The sequence below is a fragment of the Sapajus apella genome, unplaced genomic scaffold (assembly GCF_009761245.1).
Source record: "Sapajus apella isolate SASKATOON/1434 unplaced genomic scaffold, GSC_monkey_1.0 scaffold28, whole genome shotgun sequence".
NCBI classification, from domain to species: domain Eukaryota; kingdom Metazoa; phylum Chordata; class Mammalia; order Primates; family Cebidae; genus Sapajus; species Sapajus apella.
The window spans coordinates 17,589,539-17,609,085 of NW_022436968.1; the positions used below are offsets into that span (position 1 = coordinate 17,589,539).

Genomic DNA, 19,547 nt, shown 5'->3' on the forward strand with positions numbered 1-19,547 from the left:
ATTCTTTGGAAAAATGTCTTTTTACAAAGGAGCACTAATTAGGCCCCCACTGCTTCTGGTTAACAGATGAACCTAAACAAAAAAAGGAACCAAAATGTAACCTATCCAAGGAATTCCCTGAATTTATATATGAGAGAACTTATGAGGCCACTTGAAGACCAAATTTTATCTGTGACATCTGATAACTTTTCTGAGATAAGGTCTGTCAACAAGGCTGGAACACAGTGGGGCAGTCAGCTCACTGCAGCCTCAACCTCCTAGCATCAAGGCATCCTCCCATCTCAGCCTCCCAAGCTGCTGGGACTACAGATGTGGAATACCAAGCCTGGCTAATTTGTCTGCTTTTGTCACCCAGGCTAGTCTCAAACTCCTGGACTTGGGATCCATCTGCCTTAGCCTCCCAAAGTGCTGAGATTACAGGCATGACCTATTGTGCCAGGCCCTGTTAACTTTTACTGTTCCTTTGAAGGTGTTTTTCCTAATATGAGGATTGCCAGCCTACTGAGTCTGTGGTGTGTAATGCTTATTAAAAAACGGTTTTTACCAAAGCTGAAGCTACCTTCTCTTACCAAAAATTGAGTTTACCCTGAAGACACTAATAAAAAATGGTATACACAAGGGGTCACAACTGACTCCAGATGAATACCTATGACTGTTACAGGGGAATTTTTAAAACTAAGGTTTAAATGTGTTGGACATGGTACCAAGGTAGTTTTCAGCTGAAGAATTTTACCAATGTGCCTACTAGAAAAGGACAAAGTTGTGAAATTTGTACTTGTAGGGAAACAAATGGTGTCATCAGGTTTTACTGTCAACTACAAACCTTACCCAGCCAGAAACCTTCGTATTTTAGATGGTAGGAAAGACATTCCGCATTTAGGCAAGTAGGGTTCTCATTCAACCTGCAAATCAAAAAGATTACTCTTACCTTGCTTTACAAAAAATTACTCTTTAATTAGTGAAAAAATTCAAATTCAAGCCTTACCTAATGCTTATTGCCCTTCCTTGCAGGTCTAAATGCTAGACCTAGTGACTGTGGCAACTATCTCTCATTGATGTTCCAAAAGGCGAAGAGCTCCTTCCTGCTAGACTTTCTTCGATATTTCAGTTGTAATAAGCAGATTTAACTAGCTTTTGAAAAGTTGCTCACTATCATCATAGTATCTTATGCCTTCACTTCTCTGTAGTTGAAGCTCTTGCTGCTGCCTTGTCATTCTTTATTTATGCTGACTTGTCCATACACAAAAGGCTGCTGAAGTCCTGTCTTAGTGAGTTTCCTTTGATCCACACTGTGCTTAAAAAGCACAACTTAGGTCCTTTAAAGCTGGTTAAATCGCTCTCCTCATGGCTTACTTTTCCACACTGTTCACAAGAGCTAAGCTAATACAACTTATAAACAGGTCACATACACAGATTTCACCTGCTTATAGGTTGTAAACATCAACTTACTGTAAATGTTTTCACTATAATACTAGTTCCAGAACATAGAAAGTTGGTTAACAGTACAATTAACCTTATATGCCATTAAAGGATACTGTCAAGGTTGTGTCAAACAATTTCACAAACATAAAACAGGAAATGTCAATCTCCCCCATTCCTTTAAACTTTATTTATATGAATAAAAGAACTTGAGACAATTTAGCTCAATTTTAATGTTTCCCAAGCATTATTTTGACCAGGTACCCAGGTTTAAGTTATGAACATTGACAGTGTCCATTATATAACCACACTTGAAGTTATTAAGGACTTAACCATTTTCTAATATTAGCCTATTTTCTACACTGCTTTTTCACATATATGCCCATTAACAAATGGAATATCTGTTACATTTATTGGTTTGTGAGTGTTTCTGGAAAACTGCAGTATGTGTGAAGACCAATTTCCATGCTAGCATTGCATGCATCCAAATATTAATGCACAGAGGCACAGAATTAGAGCAACAAGAGAGCATATTCAAACACTAGCACGCCCCATTCCCCTTTTTATTGCTTGTTTTGCTTAGTACTTCTTAAAACAAAACAAAGAATCTTGAATTCAACGTTCAACTACCAAGAAAGAATAACAGCAGGGCACATACTCAGGGATCGAATGAAACTGTAAGCACTAGCTGGCGCAAAACAGTAAACATTGGTTTATATTAATATATATATATATATGACCTTATTATCTAAGTCTTCTCAACCAGGGCCTTCCAAACGAATTGGTAACAATATGATTTATGTTGAAATATACACAAGAAGTTACAGTGTGTTCTTTGGGAATTTAAGAACTCAAACTATCCAAATTTGAATTCAGGTCTGTAGGAAGTGAGAAGCTTGTACTAAGCAACTGTGCTACATTTCTGCTGCAGTTAGGTTATTTTGGACAGTTATACCTAAACTATCCTTGGTTTCATCCAGCAAAATGTATAGGGTACAAACAGGAAAGCATGCCAGCCAGTTAGGGATTTTTATTCTCTTACTCTGAAAACTTTATATATATATGTATGTATATATATGTATATACACACACACACACACATATACATACATACATATATATATATAAATTTAAACCAAGGAAAGTAACTGATGGGCCTCCTGTGCTTTAAAAAAGAAAAAAAAAAAAAAGGTACCCACTAATTTGCTCAGATATAGCAGGCTTAATGGTCCTATATTTTGAAAAGTTTTTAAGAATGGTTTCTAACGTAGGAGAGGGAAAACATCCACTACCCCTTTTCTGAATTTAAATGGAGGGCAGTAAACATTCTTTACACCCAAAACCTATGGCAGCAGTTCAAATTTGACCAAGGTAAACGTAGAATGGAGATGTTCTAAACACAGCTAGGACTCAGCAAGTCTAACACACTAAAATCATATGATTACATTTTAAAAGAAAATGCACAAAAACCAAATAGAAATTTTTAGATTTTTTTCATTTGAAGGTAATCTTAATGCTATTAAATTCACAAATGCTAATTTAAATACCCAATCCTATTTACCTAAAACACACATTGCAAACACACATATATCTATTCTCTCCACATGTCAGTGCCCATTCATATTATGGTTTGGAAATGGGAAGAATAGATTCCCCTTAAACTGCAAGTCAGCAGGTGTTTCTTTACAGTTAACTTTAGCAAAATTCATACAAAATAGTAATTAACAATGATCTTCTTTACTTGTTAACTCACAAGGAAACACCTTCAAAACTGCATTTTGTTAAAGTTTCTGTACTAAAATGTAGAAAAACTGAACTACACAAATATTGAAAAGTTAAAAATTCCTTAATTTTTTATTCCTGGTACCACTACCACAATTTACAGGGCAATATACCTGATGTAATGAAAAGAAAAAGAAAAAAGACAAAGCTACAACAGATAAAAGACCTCAGGAATGTACATCTAATTGACACTACATTGCATTAATCAATAGCTGCACTTTTTGCAAACTGTGGCTATGACAGTCCTGAACAAGAAGGGTTTCCTGTTTAAGCTGCAGTAACTTTTCTGACTATGGATCATCGCTCCTTCTGTGGCAGATTTTTACAGTTCCTCTAATGCATTTGGGACGACTGTCTCAAAGTAACCTGCAGCTTTCCTGACAACTCCTCGCTCTCTCTCCTGCTAAGAACTGTAGCCTGTTGAATAATACAGGATAAAAAAATTATTACACTCAGTGAACAGTTCCACATATTCTTTATCATCATGACAAAAATTTAAAGATACCTACCCTTTTCTGCTGCTTTTAGAACCTTCTGCTACCATATCCACCACTTCCACCACCAGATCCATAACCACCTAAAAATATACATAATAGATCCATAACCACCTAAAAATATACATAATATTTTAAAAGAAGTATGCATTTTTTTTAAAATTAAAAAGGCTCTAAAGAATTAATTTAAGAAAGTACTTACCACCATAGGGACTGCCCGAGCTTCTTCCACCAAAACTGCCCCCTTTCATGGGTCCATAATTTGATTGCTGTTGTCCACTATAATTTCCAAAATCATTGTAGTTCCCACCACCACCATAGTTACCTGAAATCAGAAAGGGTTTATGTGTGGTTTACCCACACAATAATCATTTTCCCCTTTTGATGTAACTATTATCTTTTGACAATTACGGTAGCACACACCACTTTGGTAGCACCACTTGGGATAACTGATGTCAGCACATTGAAAGACCATCAACATTTTGTTTGTATTACATGGTATTCTCTAGGCACATGTTCTCTCTAACATTAACACCATTAAAACTGTCAAGTGTTCCACTCACTATGCTGCTGCTGCAGTACAACATTTAAAACAATGCAAAGGCATTCTAACTTGTTAAAACTTCGCTCATCTGTCACTGACATGTTAATTAGGTCCAACAAAACAGTACATTCATAAAGAAGCTCTTAACAGTATCCTGGAGTAATGATTTACATTAAAGTCTGCAATGTACCTGTCACGTATTAAGACACGAAGTACTTTTTGTCTTACACCTAGATGGCAACCTGCTAACTTCAACATGTCTCACTATTCAAACAATTTATTCCCATTTGTCCGTTTAAAAGTAGCTAAGAATCAAGGTAAAATTCTGGCAATATATAAACTCCCTATCTTTTACATGTAATACATGTACTACATACTGGTAAATGCCCACTTTTAACTTCTCAACTAAGAGTTGAGTATGTTTTACTAAACAACCAGCAAAGTCAAGAAAATTTGGTTTGAATTACCCATTTTAGTATTTTCTAATATTACAGAACATACAGTTTTACCCACTGCTAGCTTTTAACACTTTTCAAACTTATGTCATGGGAACTGTTAGCAATACTATTTCCCATTTAAATGAAAAAAGTGAATGCTTACCACCGCCAAAATTTCCTCCTTCATTGTAACCATCATATCCTCCACCACCGCCACCATATCCACCACCTTGGTTTCCATATCCTCCTGGTCCACCACCACCATAGCCCCCTCTACTACTATAACCAGGACCACCGCCATAGTTGCCACCTAAAAAAAAAACAACAAAAAATAAGACCACACAAAAACATAAATGTATAAAGAGTCAAGTTATTCACTTCTGGTGATTGTGTGTTTAAGAAACCAGATCTTGCTCTGTTGCCCAGTCTCGAGTACAGTGGCATGACCACAACAATGTAGCCCTGAACTCCTGGGCTCATGCCACTCTGCCACCTCAGCCTCCTGAGTAGCTATACTATGGGCATGTGCCACCATATTCCCCTATTTTATTTTTCTAGCAACATGATCTCCTGATGTTGCTCAGACTGGTCTCAAAATCCTCACCTCAAGTGATCCTTCTGCTTCAGCCTCCTGAATAGCTAGCATTACTCAATTCTGGTTTTATATTACATTTAAACCACTGACAAGCCAATGAGTTAACACTCTGAAACCTGGTAATATCGAATAATAATAGAATAACAAGTATCTGAGCTAATAAGAATGAAAATAAATGCTTCAGTTCTGATTTTATCAATCTTCACTAAGAAAAATACGGTCCCAGCCTTCAATTCTAGACCAACTCCTACTACTCACTGAAAAAGACCAGCTAATGTTAAATCTCCAGGGGAAAAAGAGTCTCTACTCTTCTACGGCATTAGTTTGGAAATACGTCTTAATCATTAAGTCATTCAAGTTTTGATTAAAATTAGAAAGGTTTACGTAATACTTAATTTTCCATAAGGTAAAGAAAGTTAAAAAAACAAATCAATGAAAATAAACCACCTACCATCACCAAATCCATTATATCCACCATCACCTCCTCCATAACTACCTCTGCTGCCACCACCTCCACCACCATAACCTCCTGAGGAAAAACAAGATATTAATTAAAATCATATATTTAACTTACCAAAACATTAGGTACGCATGTACTTAGAAGATAAATATCCTACCTCTTCCACCAAAGTTTCCACCACGGCCAAAATTACCTCCACCACCTCCAAAGTTTCCTCCACGACCCATAAAATTGCCAGATCCACCTCCACGACCTTTAACATAGGCAAGGGAGATTTTAAGAACCTTACAGCCACCACTAAAATCTTTTGTGTACATGTGTATGGTACTACTCACCTCTCTGTGATCCAGCAGACTGCATCTCTTGTTTAGAAAGGGCCTTTTTCACTTCACAATTATGCCCATTAATAGTATGGTATTTCTGAACTAAATTTTTTTTTAATCAAACAAAACAAAAAGTTATTTTGTGTTTGGAAAAGCGCATATATGATACCCTCTGTCATTATGTAACCCATTAAGACATAATCAGGTAGTGACTCGGAATGAAGGAGCATTCTGAGATGTTTATTCCTTTACCTGGATATTGATTACAGAGTATAGACACTATGAAAATTGACCATACACTATAAACGCTGTTACATGCAACAGAAAATTACAAGTAATTCGGCAAATTTAGGTCAAAACAGAGAAACTACTTCTTTCTCATTCAAGTTCCCATACTTACCAACAATTTTATCAACTGTATCATGATCATCAAAAGTTACAAAAGCAAATCCTCTCTTTTTTCCACTCTGCCTGTCTTCCATAACTTCTATGGTTTCAATCTTGCCATACTTTTCAAAGTAGTCTCTCAAATTATACTCTTCCGTATCTTCTTTAATACCACCAACAAAAATTTTCTTCACCGTTAGATGGGCACCAGGCTTTACAGAATCCTACAAATTAAGTAATGTATTAAGTCAAGACATAAACTTTCACAACAATTTCACATATTATACAACATATTATTAAAATACCTCTCTAGAAACAGCTCTCTTTGGTTCCACTACACGCCCATCAACCTTGTGTGGTCGAGCACACATAGCTGCATCCACCTCTTCAACACAAGAGTAAGTCACAAAACCAAAGCCTCTGGAACGTTTGGTTTGGGGATCTCTCATTACCTACAAAATAAAAGTTTTATAACACTGAAACACCTCCACCAGTTCTCTACACCCCTAAAAACCATTCTGTTCCCTTAGTAACTTACCACACAATCTGTAAGTGTGCCCCATTTCTCAAAATGTTCTCTTAAACTATCATCTGTAGTTTCAAAGCTCAGACCACCAATAAACAGTTTTCTCAACTGCTCTGGTTCCTTTGGATCATGGCCCTGAGACAAAGAACCAATACGCTTAAATTACCTCTTATAACGGATGAATTGTTAAGATGTACAAAGAGCCTTTAATAAATAATAAAATCAACATCAAATTCCTGTGACAGCTAACACTTTGTCCAGTTACAACTTTGACCAGAGGCAGGAAGCCATGGCTCATGCTTGTAATCCCAGCATTTTGGAAGGCCAAGACGGGTGGATCACCTGAAGTCAGGAGTTCCAGACTAGCCTGGACAACATGGCAAAACGCCGTCTCTACTAAAACACAAAAATAAGCTGGGGATGGTGGCGGGCACCTGTAATCCCAGCTACTCGGGAGGCTGAGGCAGGAAAATTGCTTGAACCCAGGAGGGGGAGGTTGCAGTAAGCCAAGGTTGTGCCACTGCACTCCAAGCCTGGGCAACAAGAGGGAACCTTCATCTCAAAACAAACAAAAAACCCTAACAACTTTGACCAGAAATACAGACTTCTACTGTTAAAGGGGCTAACTTATGCCAAGGAAACATACAACCTGCCTTTCAAATGCCAACAACACTTCAACTAAATTGAAATCCAAGACAATTCCAGAACCAAAAATCCCTCCATTTATTAAAAGCTACAAGTCTTTACTTTAGAAGCTGCTAATGAGAAGTCATTTTCTAGGGCACTAAAGTGTTGGAGAAGCAGTGTTGCATTTATCCCAAGTCTTCTCATCCTAACACACATTTAATTTTAAACACAAAACTGTGATGATCAACCTAAAGAAACTCACTGCTTTCAACCAAATTTTTAAAATAGTCATTGCTAAGCTAAACTAGCATTTCCTGCCCCCCCAAAAAAAATTAGGGAAAAAAAAAAGCCCACCAAATATAGCTTTCTATAGCCCACGCTTGTTACATGCTGCAAAAATCTGCACTTTACAACTCAATTTTAAGAGTCACAACAAAGTGGCAAGTTGGACTTACATTAGGAGTAGTATGTATTGTTTGACTAGAAGAATGGAGCACAGTAAAACAAAAAGTGAGATTTTTAAGAATTAAGATATTCTGAAATTGTTTTATACGATTAGTCAGACTTTTCAACACATTGCATTAACTGTCATTTAATGCATGCATTAAGGTTTCCGTCATCCGAAGTCCTTAAATAAAGGGGCTCACATTTACATTCTAATGTCTTCCTGTGTCTTCTAGAGGTAGAGATGTTAAGGCATTTAATGTGAAGCGACTGTCACATACTAGAAAAAAACGTTAAATAATTAATAGCCTAAAGCATTAATTCATGTAGTCTCATATTTTCAAGTTTTGGATAATTGTATCCGATTGGCAATAACAAAATCGACAAAAATAAACATTTGGGATCCACATAAAACGTACTGCCAACACACACGTAAAAATTTCAACTCTGACTGCAGTCCTCTCAACAAAATTCCAGGAAACTATAATCAGAGCCGACTCAAAAAATGAGAAACCATGAAGATCAAAAACATTTTTAATTCTTACTTAACATCTACACTCAAATTCTTCTTCTCCACTCCTCGACCCTGGCCGGGGCCGGGAGGGAGCGGACTGGGTTGTTTTCCGCATCTACACTCAAAATACTAAGTTCTTCACCCACGTGGCAGTTTGAGAGGTGTAAAAACAGATTAACAAGTCTTTTAAAGCAGCAAAGTTTCTAGCAATCTCGTATTTCCGACAGGATGCTGCGAAGAAAAGAACAGGCTAGACAATTAAAGACTCTCCTCGCGGAGAGGATCCGTAAAAGGCCTGGAAAAGCGCCGACAGAACTTCAGCGAAAGCGCTACCTTCCGTGCTTCGAGGCCATTTGCGGCATTTTCCGCTGGGCCGCCTCCGCCCTCTTCCCTCCAATCCCAGGCTCTCTTTCCCGGCGGTAGAGCGAGGCGGCGGCCATTGCGGGCCAATGCGCCATTTCGTAACGCGGCGGCGGCTCAATGTCAATGTGGCCGCCGCCCGCCTGCTCGCTCGCCCGGATGTGCCTGCTCGTCCCTTCCCCTCCCCCACCAGCTCCTCCCAACCGCTCCCGCCGGTGCCCGCCATGCCGCCCGCAGTCCCGCTTGGAGGCCGCGCAACCGGCGGGCCGGCTTCCCTCCCCAGGCCACCCTAGCCACGCCGCGCCTCCAAGGGGCCGCCAGTGCAGCCGAAGGTGAAGGCGAGGCGAGTGAGGCACCCCGCGGAGGCCTCCAAAGCCCGCTCCCCTCCCCCTCCCACCGCTCGTCTCAACGCAAGAGCGCGGGACGGCCGACCCAGTCCACCCGGCCTCCCCGCTCCCACCAGGCCAGGCCCCCCACGCTGGCCATTCCCCATCAACCCCCCGCTCTCCCCCTAATACCTCCTCCCCCCGGCGGCGACGGCGACGGCCGGAGTCGGGCTGGGGGCGACCGGGCGGCGGTTTTACCTCCATTTTGAGACCGGACTCGCCTCTTCCAACTCGAGTTCAATATGGGACCGAGAGGAAGAGGCGGGGCCAGTCGTCACGTGACGCCTTTTCCGCGCGCCGCCAGTCTGGTGGGGGAGGAGCGAGCTGCGAAGGGGGCGGAGCCAAGCGGGCGCGAAGGGGGACTGGACCAGCGGGTTGGCGGGCGGTGGGCGGAGGCGCGGTGTGCCGCGGGAGCGCGCGCGCCTCGCCAACTTTCAGTGCAGGACCGCCTTTGCTGCGGTTTGCGTCCAGACGTTAGCGGGGACGTCAGCCCGGGCTCAGCCAATAGTGAGTGCCCACGTATGGAGAATACCTCGTGACTGCGTGTCACTAGAGAGAAAGGCCTTTCCCTTTCTTCTTGCGCTTGTCCCTCTTCCCCCACGCAGGCCTGTCGTTCTGTTTCCGAATTCATTCCATCCCTGTGCCCGAAATAAAACGCACGTTTTCTTGCTTGTAATTTAAAAGTGACAAGAAAAACCCCTCGGCCTCCCGGACCACCTCTCCTGTTTCCGAATGGCAGGGACCAATGTCTGATTGCGGCGCCTACCCGAGGGCATGTACAGAAAATCACTGCGACCCCGACATGTGGGAATCACAGGCACCTTGGACAGGCCTCAAAACGCGGCTGACTTACAGAATTTTTACCCTTAACAGCTTGAGGCAGAACTGGTGGAGGTCAGTTCATTAGTTACTCTCTGATCTCAAGAAACAAGTCGGAACTATTTTCTAATGTGCTGCTTTAAAGTTAGTGTGGAAAGAGCTGAAGCATCTTTTCTAGCTGACGGAATTTACGAAACTGAATGATTTACAAGATTTCCAAAAAAGCAGAGTCGCCAGATAATGCTTCCTGTTTGCGAATCATTGTTACCATATTGCTCTGGAGATCTAATCCTTTCTCGGCCTAGATCATTTGACTTTGCAGAACTTTAGCTTTAATTTTTTTTATGAAAATGGGGATGGGATTAGGTCATCTCCTAACACCCACGACAGCCATAAATTAATAATCTATGTACTGTATCTATATTTAAAGTTGCTGGTAAAAATAACCACAATTGACCAGCCTCCTTTTTCATTAGGAAATGCTTTATATTTTAAGTTAGCAACCCATGTGACCTACTCTTTTAGAATTGAACGGGCTCTCCCTAGGAAAGATTAGAAATCTAATCAGCTACCTGTATATTAAAAGTTTCTGTTAACAAACGCGGAGTGGTCGGCGTGGAGTTTGGAAAAAGGGAGCGCAAAATCTAAGAATTTCTTAATTTATCTAGGCGTTGCCCAGGGAGGACCTGCGTTATAGTTTGGAAACATGAACAAAGTGTACTTTTGTGGGGCAGAAATCAGTTAGCAATCCTTAATGTAATTTGGAGGAAATAACTGTTCAAACCAGACTCCTCCTGTTGCTTTGATTCCTTTTCCGCAAACTTATGTATTCTGCTTACTCAGGTGCTCCTGATGGCTAGCAATAGACTTGAGACATTGGAATAATGTACAGCCTTAGCGTCTGGTTAAGTCTCATTACTGTGAAGTAGTCTTGGTAACTTTATCAATTCTGAATACAAAGAAAAATGCAAAGTGAAAGACTTTGGAAAGTGGTGTTCACACCAGTGTACCCTATGAGACACTGCATAGGTGATCAAGAAGAGTGATCACCTGGCTGCACTTTAGGGTATACGTTTGTCCAGGTGTTTCTAACCAAGTTAATTCTAATCAACAACTTTTGTTCTTATCAATAACTTTTGTATAAATGTTAGTGTTAAATTGCGAAATGATGTGGGATGGGATGTTAATTTATCTCCAGGAATATGAAATAATCAGTCCATTTATTTACATCTTTTTGTCCTCCCCTTGTATTGGTCCAGATTTGCTGTTTATACCGCATGTGTGTTGTTTTTGGACATTTGTTATTTTATTTTATTTTTGAGGCGGAGTCTCGCTCTTGCTGCCTAGGCTGAAGTGCCATGGCGTGATCTCGGCTCACCGCCACCTCCCCCTCCTGAGTTCAAGTAATTCTCATGCCTCAGCCTCCCAAGTAGCTGGGATTACAGACGTGTACCTCCACACCTGGCTAATTTTTTGTATTTTAAGAAGAGACGGGGTTTTACCATGTTGGCCAGGCTGGTCTCAAACTCCCAACCTCCCCAAGTGCTGGGATTACAGGCATGAGCCACCGCACCGAACCTGACATTAGTTATTTTTTTATGCTTTTGTCTAAACTTAAGCTCTGGCCGGTCACAGTGGCTCATGCCTGTAATCCCAGCACTTTAGGAGGCCAAGGCAGGAGGATCACCTGAAGTCCTGAGTTTGAGACCAGCCTGGCCAACATGGTAAAAACCCGTCTCTACTTTTTAAAAAATACAAAGATTTGCCAGGCATGGAGGTGCACATCTGTAATCCCAGCTACTTGGGAGGCTGAGGCACGAGAATCACTTGAATTCGGGAGGCCGAGATTGCCCTACTGGACTCCAGCCTGGGAGGCAGAGCGAGACTCCATCTCAAAAAAGAAAAGAAATGGGCGGACAAAGTGGCTTACGCTTATAATCACGGCACTTTGGGATGCCGAGTCTGGCAGATCACCTGCGGTCAGGAGTTCGAGACCAGTCTGGCCAACGCGGTGAAACTCTGTCCCTACTAAAAATACAAAATTAGCCAGGCATGTATTCCCAGCTACTAAGGAGGCTGAGGCAGGAGAATCCCTTGAACCCGGGAAGCAGGAGTTGCATTAAGCTGAGATCATGCCACTGTACTCCAGCCTGGGTGACAGAGCAAGACTCCATCTCAAAAAATAAAATAAATGAATAAATAAATAAGCTCCAATTGTATCTCAGGTACAAAATCCCCTTTTCCAGTCCTTGACCCTGTAGGGCACACACTTGAACCTTGGCTAAGATCTACACTTGTAGCCCTGACTCTTTGAAACGGGAAAGGCAGTGTATGGGATAGGAGGAGGGAGTGAAGGTACTAGTGTGAGATGAGTGGCAGACAGACTTTATAATCTGTATCAGGCCCTCTCCTTTCTTTTGACATACAGAAAATGATCATTTTTGTGCAGCATGCTAGGGTAAACTAGAAGGTATTTAGAGGCATCCAAATGGTAGTAATATTTTCTTTTAAGTGTCTAATTTTGATAAATACAAAGTAGTAGGAATGCAAATATTGAATTTGCATAACACTTTAAAATTTTGCATGTTTTTTAATGATCAACTTGAACTTGTGAATACATTTTGATACTAGATTTTATGGTTGAAGTGGCTTTATGCAGTTTCTGATTTAGACTTTTTTTTGAGACGGAGTCCCACTCTGTCACCCAGGCTGCAGTGCAATGGCACAATCTCAGCTTACTGCAAGCTCCGATTCCTGGATTTAAGCAATTCTCTTGCCTCAGCCTCCCAAGTAACTGGGATTACAGGTGATCGCCAGAACACCTGGCTAATTTTTTTGCATTTTTATTAGAGATTGGGTTTCTCCATGTTGGCCAGGCTGGTCTCGAACTCCTGACTTCAGGTGATCTGCCCGCCTTGGCCTCCCAAAGTGCTGGGATTACAGGCATGAGCTACCATGCCCAGCTGTTTTTTTTTTTTTTTGAGACAGAGTCTCATTCTGTTGCCCGGGATGGAGTGCAGTGGCATGATCTCAGCTCACTGCAACCTACCACTCCTGGGTCCAAGCAATTTTCATGCCTCAGACACCCAAGTAGCTGGGATTACATGCCTGTGCTACCATGCTAACCTAATTTTGTTTTTGTTTTTGTTTTGAGACAGTCTTATTCTGTTGCCCAGGCTGGAGTGCAGCGGCATGATCTCTGCTCACTGCAACCACTGCCTCCTGGGTTCAAGCAATTCTCTTGTCTTAGCCTCCCAAGTAGCTGGGACTACAGGTGAGCACCACCACACCTGGCTAATTTTTGTATTTTTAGTGGAGATGAGGTTTCACCTTATTGGCCAGGCTGGTCTAGAATTCCTGACCTTTAGTGATCTGCCCACCTCAGCCTTCCAAGGTGCTGGGATTATAGGCATGAACCACCGTGCCCGGCCTGATCTAGACTTTTTAATGATGAACTCCTCATATTCTGAATAGTCGTTGTCATTGAGGGACTGATTCACATAAATGGGTGATAAAATATTTTAAACCATTTTTATACAACCATTCAAAATTTACAATTGTAATTATTTTTAAAGAATCTAACAACTTGGCTGGGCACGGTGGCTCACACCTGTAATCCCAGCACTTTGGGAGGCCAAGGTGGGTGGATCACGAGATCAGGATTTCGAGACCAGCCTGACCAACGTGGTGAAACCCCGTCTCTACTGAAAATACAAAAATTAGCCAGGTGTGGTGGTAGGTTCCTATAATCCCAGCTACTCAGGAGGCTGAGGCAGGAGAATTGCTTGAACCTGGGAGGCAGAGGTTGCGGTGTGCCAAGATCACACCGCTGTACTCCATCCTGGCAGCAGAGCAAGGCTCCATCTCAAAAAAAAAAAAAAAAAAAAGAATCTAAGAACTCTTATTGACAAATGTTGTAATTTCATGTAATCATGCAAATGCATTTCAAACCCAATAGTACATTTTTAGATGAAGATTTCTACATTGAAACTCCAGCTTTCAGAATGTGTGCATTGTTAACAGATAGCCTGGTTGCCATTAAAATAGCATTTGCTTCAATAGAATAGTAAGAGCCAGTGTATGTTAAGACAAATATTAGAGCGTTGCCTACTGCTAAACTCACTAGGAACCCCACTCTGCTCCTGTGTTACTCCCAAACAAACTACCTCTGGAGGTATGTGTTGTATTCCTTGGGCACCAAGATCACGAACTTGTGCATTGGCCTGAATCTCTTTCATGATAGGCAGTGGGGTGGTTTGTGTGTAATTGCCATGTGCCAGGCATCTCCTTGGCCATGCACAGACAGCAGGACTGCAAGTGCTGGTTGTTGTCCACAGTGCTTCCTGCTTGTTTGGCGTGTACTCCAGGCCACAGGCTGCTCAAAGTCCTAATAAGGCTGCTCATGACCATAGATACTGTCCCAAGGCGCTCTGGCTGGCGCAGCCCCTCCTAACTGTCCCATTGGAGGAGGGGTCAATTTCTCACTGCCATTCAGGACACTGGCATGCTAAGGTCTGCCATTTGGGAAACATTATTTGGATTGTATGTGTCATTTTAGGAATGATGAAGCTGTTATGCAGAGTAAGGAGCTGATTTTGCCAAGATTAATAGCAAATTAATACAAAGTCAAAACAGAAAATGGAAATTAAATAAATATATTTTGGACAGGAAGAAGATAATTTTTTTTTTTTTTTTTTTTTTTTTTGAGACAAGCTCTTGCTGTGTCCTCCAGGCTGGAGTACAATGGCGCGATCTTGGCTCACTGCAACCTCCACCTCCTGAGTTCAAGAGATTCTCCTGTCTCAGTCTTCGAAGTAGCTGGAATTATAGGCGCCTGCCACTATATCTGGCTAATTTTTTGTGTTTTTCATAGAGATGGGGTTTCACCATGTTGGCCAGGCTGCTCTCCAACTCCTAACCTCAGGTGATCCGCCAGACTCGGCCTTCCGAAGTGCCGCGATTATAGATGTGAGCCACTGCATCTGCCCATTTCTTTTCTTTTCTTTCCTTTTTTTTTTTGAGACGGAGTCTTGCTCTGCCACCCAGGCTGGACTCCAGTGGGGCAGGCAACCTCGGCTCACTGCAAACTCCACCTCCCAAATTCAAGTGATTCTTGTGCCTCAGCCTCCCAAGTAGCTGGGATTACAGACATGTACCTCCATGCCCGGCTTATGTTTCCAGAGACCACTGCAGTGATTGGCTCTGTAGTAGGTAATTCATTTATTTATTGAATAAATATTCAACAATAGATAAATGAATAATGAATGATATAGTTTGGGTCCCCCTTCAGTGCCCTTTTAGACCTTGATATGGTTTGGCTCTGTGTTCCCACCCAAATCTCACCTTGAATTATAATCCCTATAATCCCCATATTCCCCATACCTCAAGGGTGGTTCCAGGTAGAGGTAATTGAATCATGGAGGTGGTTCCCCCCATGCTGTGATAATTAGTGAGTCTCAGGCGATCTGAGGATTTTATAAGCATCTGGCATTTCCCCTGTTTGCGTTCATTCTCTCTCCTGCTGCCCTGTGAAGTGGTGCCTTCTGCCATGATTGTAAGTTTCCTGAGGCCTCCCCTGCCATGTGGAATTGTGAATCAATTAAACCTTTTTCATGATAAATTTTCCAGTCTTGGGTATTCATAGCAGGATGAGAACGGACTAATATTGACCTAGTACATAATTCGTAGGGCCTTGTGCAAAATGAAGGGTGCCATGTTCAAAAATTTTTAAGAATTTCAAGACATGACATCAAAGTATTAAGCCAAACCAGGACCCTTATGAGTGCTGGACTTTGTGTGACTACAAAGGTTGTATGCCTATGAAGTCTGCCCAGTGCCCAGTATAGTGCTTTGTCTACAGCAAGTACCTGGTTTCTTTCCAGAAATTTATTCACTTGCCATCTTTTATTTACTTCTATTTTCTCATTAGCCACTCATTTCTTAAGTGTTCCTAATCTAGTTTCTGCCATAGGCTATAGAAATTCTTTTTCCAAGGTCACAAATGATTCTCTAATTGTCAAATTAATTTCCCTATTCCTAAATATTAATCCTCCCTGACCTAGGGATTAACATCACTGCCTGTTCGTCATTTTTTTTTTTTTTTTTTTTTTGAGGCAGAGTCTTGCTCTGTCTCCCAGGCTGGAGCGCAGTGGCACAATCTTGGCTCCCTTCAACCTCTGCCTCCTGGGTTCAAGCAATTCTCCAGCCTCAGCCTCCCAAGTAGCTGCGATTACAGGCGTGTACCACCACACCTGGCTAATTGTTATATTTTCAGTAGAGACAGGGTTTCATCATGTTGGCCAGGCTGGACTCAAACTCCTGACCTCAAGTGATCCGCCTGCCTTGGCCTCCCAAAGTGCTGGGATTACAGTTGTAAGCCACTGCACCTGTTTCTTCTTTTTGATGTTCTTCTTTTTTGTCTTTATTAAGGACATTAATTCTTCCTTTTAGTTCATCTCTGCTTCCTTCTGGATCCTTCCCTCTTTCATTTCCTCTCTCCTCTTGTTTACATAAGGTTTTGTCACACTGAAGTATGGAACTTCCTGAGAAACTTTGTAAAATGTACGCATTGTTCTCCTAGGAGTGGCCACTTTCCCTGGGAAAAGTAGGAGATGGTGTAAGTACATGGGAACTCTCAGGGAATTTGTACATGCCTCCCAGGAAGCTAAAGAAGAGGTTAGGTCTGATTAGTGTATTTATTAAGATGATAAGATATAAACCATGTGTGGTGGTTCACACCTGTAATTCTAGCATTTTGGGAGGTCAGGGCGAGTGGATCACGAGGTCAGGAGTTTGAGACCAGCCTGGCCAACATGGTGAAACCCCGTCTCTACAAAAGACACAAAAAATTAGCCAGGTGTGGTGGCGGGCACCTGTAATCCCAGCTACTTGGGAGGCTGAGGCAGGAGAATTGCTTGAACCCGGGAGGTGGAGGTTGCAGTGAGCTGAGATTGCGCCCCTGCACTCCAGCATGGGTGAAAGAGGAAGACTCCGTCTCAAAAAAAACAAAAAGAAAGATGATAAGATATATCACTTCCTTCTCCTGACACACACACACACACACACACACACACACACATACACACACACACACACCCATCCACCCACACACAGACAGCACGAGTGAGTAATTTAGAAACTGAGGAGGTAATTTGATATAAGAAGTATTGAGGAGTCATTCACAATGACTATACTCTCTTTCAGACAGATCCCAACTTGGAAGTCTGAAAAGGCTAAAATCTTTTTATTAGGTGCTTTACAAATGACTTCCACATAAAACTTTTATTAAACAAATTAGTTATACTTTTCTCTTATTAATTTGTCTTTTGTGTTGGCTGCCGGGTGCGGTGGCTCATGCCTGTTATCCCAGCACTCTGGGAGGCTGAGGCGGGTGGATCACAAGCTCAGAAGTTGGAGACCAGCCTGGCCAACATAGTAAAACCTTGTCTGTACTAAAAATACAAAAATTAGTCGGGCATGGTGGCACATACCTGTAGTCCCAGCTACTCTGGAGGATGAGGTAGGAGAATTGCTTGAACCTGGAAGGCAGGTACAAGCATGTACCACCCCGCCTGGTAAGCCAAGATCGTGCCACTGCACTCTAGCCTGGGCAATGGAGCGAGACTCTATGTCCAAAAAAAAAAAAAAAAAAGTGTTGGTCATGACCCTTACAATAGGTAAGGAAAGGTGTCACACTTTGCTGCTCCTGAGTAAGGAAGAAAGTAATATGATTGAAATAAATGAGACTAACATCTGAATTGACTGACAGGACAGACAATGCTATTAGGGGTATTTTTTCCCATAGTTTTATTATATAATTTTTTAAATATAGAAGTATTGGAAGAATTGTACAAAACTCATGTTTATGCCCACCAACTAGATTTATCAATTGACAATTTTCTGTATATGCCTACATTGTGACACTTAGCTGGGTGCGATGGCTTATGTCTGTAATCCCAGCACTTTGGGAGGCTGAGGCTGGGGCATCATGAGGTTAGGAGATGGAGACCATCCTGGTTGACATGCTGAAACCCCATCTCTACTAAATACAAAAAAATTAGCCGGGCATGGTGGCACATACCTGTAGTCCCAGCTACTTGGGAGGCTGAGGCAGGAGAATTGTTTGAACCCAGGAGGCGGAGGTTGCAGTAAGCCGAGGTTGTGCCACTGCACTCCAGCCTGGGCAACAGAGTGAGCAGACTCCATCTCAAAAAAAAAAAAAAACCATTATGACACATTTACCCTAGTACTTTAGCCTGAATAACCTAAAAATAGCATTCTCTTGTATAATTATATTAGCATTATTGCACCTGAGAAAATATTTTTCTAATATTATCAAATGTATAGTATATACTGAAAGTTACCCAATTCTACCTTTTATAACTGGTCAGTGCATGGTCAAAACAAGGGTTACACATAGAACTTGTTATCTCTTTAGTTTCTTTTAATTTAGACTAGTCCTCCACTTTTTTTTCTTTTCTGTTCTTGAGATGGAGTTTTGCCCTTGTTACCCAGGCTGGAGTACAATGGTGCTATCTCGGTTTACCGCAACCTCTCCCTCCTAGGTTCAAGCGATTCTCCTGCCTCAGCCTCCTGAGTAGCTGGGATTACAAGCATGTACCACCCCGCCTGGCTAATTTTTTGTATTTTTAGTAGAGACGGGATTTCTCCCTGGTGGTCAGGCTGGTCTCAAACTCCCGACCTCAGGTGATCTGCCAGCTTCAGCCTTCAAAAGTGTTGGGATTACAGGTGTGAGCCACTCCGCCTGGCCAGTCCTCCACTTTTTTTTCCCATAAAATTGACCTTTTGAAGAGACCAGGACAAATGAATTTGTAGGATTTGGGGTTTATTTGTTTTCTCCACATACGATTTAACTTGATTCTCTATCTGTTTCATTTCCTATAAATTGGAAGATTAAATCCAAAGTCTTATTAATTTCAAATTAATCAGGTTTAGCAAGAATGTATCAGAAGTGATGTTGTGTACTTTAGATTGTTGTGTCACATTAGGCAGCACACAACATCAGATTGTCCCGCTATTTGTGATGTTACATTTCATCAGTTAAATTGGTACAGCCCTCCTTTGTAATTACAAGGTCATCCGTAAGGTGGTACTTTGGTCCCATGCAAATATCGGACTCCAAAGCAACCTTTCCCGTTATGTGTAGCATTCTTGATCATTCTTGACTGAATTATTATTTCATTGGGGATGACAGAATGATAACTTTTCTAATTATATCATTTATTCTACATTTATTAGCTAGCATTTATGAAAACATGCACACGCTCTCTCTCTCTCTCTCTCTCTCTCTCACACACACTTTTCTTCACCAACTGGGAATGAACTACAATTTCTCCTTAAAAGACAGGGTAGGTGCTTTAATTGCCAATTTTCAGAATAAGAAGTTAGTATAACAGTCACCTTCAAAGGT

At 41.6% G+C, this 19,547-nt stretch overlaps 1 protein-coding gene across 6 annotated transcripts; it reads right to left on the reverse strand.

Annotated features, from left to right (window-relative positions):
* Window positions 1–455: 455 nt before the first annotated feature.
* HNRNPA3 (heterogeneous nuclear ribonucleoprotein A3) lies at window positions 456–10,444 on the reverse strand. Of its 6 annotated transcripts, none has more exons than XM_032292862.1 (11): window positions 9,431–10,444; window positions 6,980–7,102; window positions 6,747–6,893; window positions 6,455–6,665; window positions 6,067–6,156; window positions 5,889–5,984; window positions 5,723–5,800; window positions 4,840–4,986; window positions 4,009–4,020; window positions 3,711–3,778; window positions 456–902 (listed from the first exon to the last, which is right to left on the reverse strand). In XM_032292862.1, the coding sequence occupies exons 1-10, from the start codon at window positions 9,500–9,502 to the stop codon at window positions 3,726–3,728; spliced, it is 1,029 nt and encodes a 342-aa protein (XP_032148753.1). In that variant the 5' UTR covers window positions 9,503–10,444; the 3' UTR covers window positions 456–902; window positions 3,711–3,725. The 6 variants fall into 6 exon arrangements, with proteins under 6 accessions (XP_032148753.1, XP_032148749.1, XP_032148751.1 ...); XM_032292858.1 differs by having other exon boundaries at window positions 480–902; window positions 3,898–4,020; XM_032292860.1 differs by lacking the exon at window positions 456–902 and adding an exon at window positions 2,896–3,618 and having other exon boundaries at window positions 3,898–4,020; window positions 9,497–10,444.
* Window positions 10,445–19,547: the final 9,103 nt, after the last annotated feature.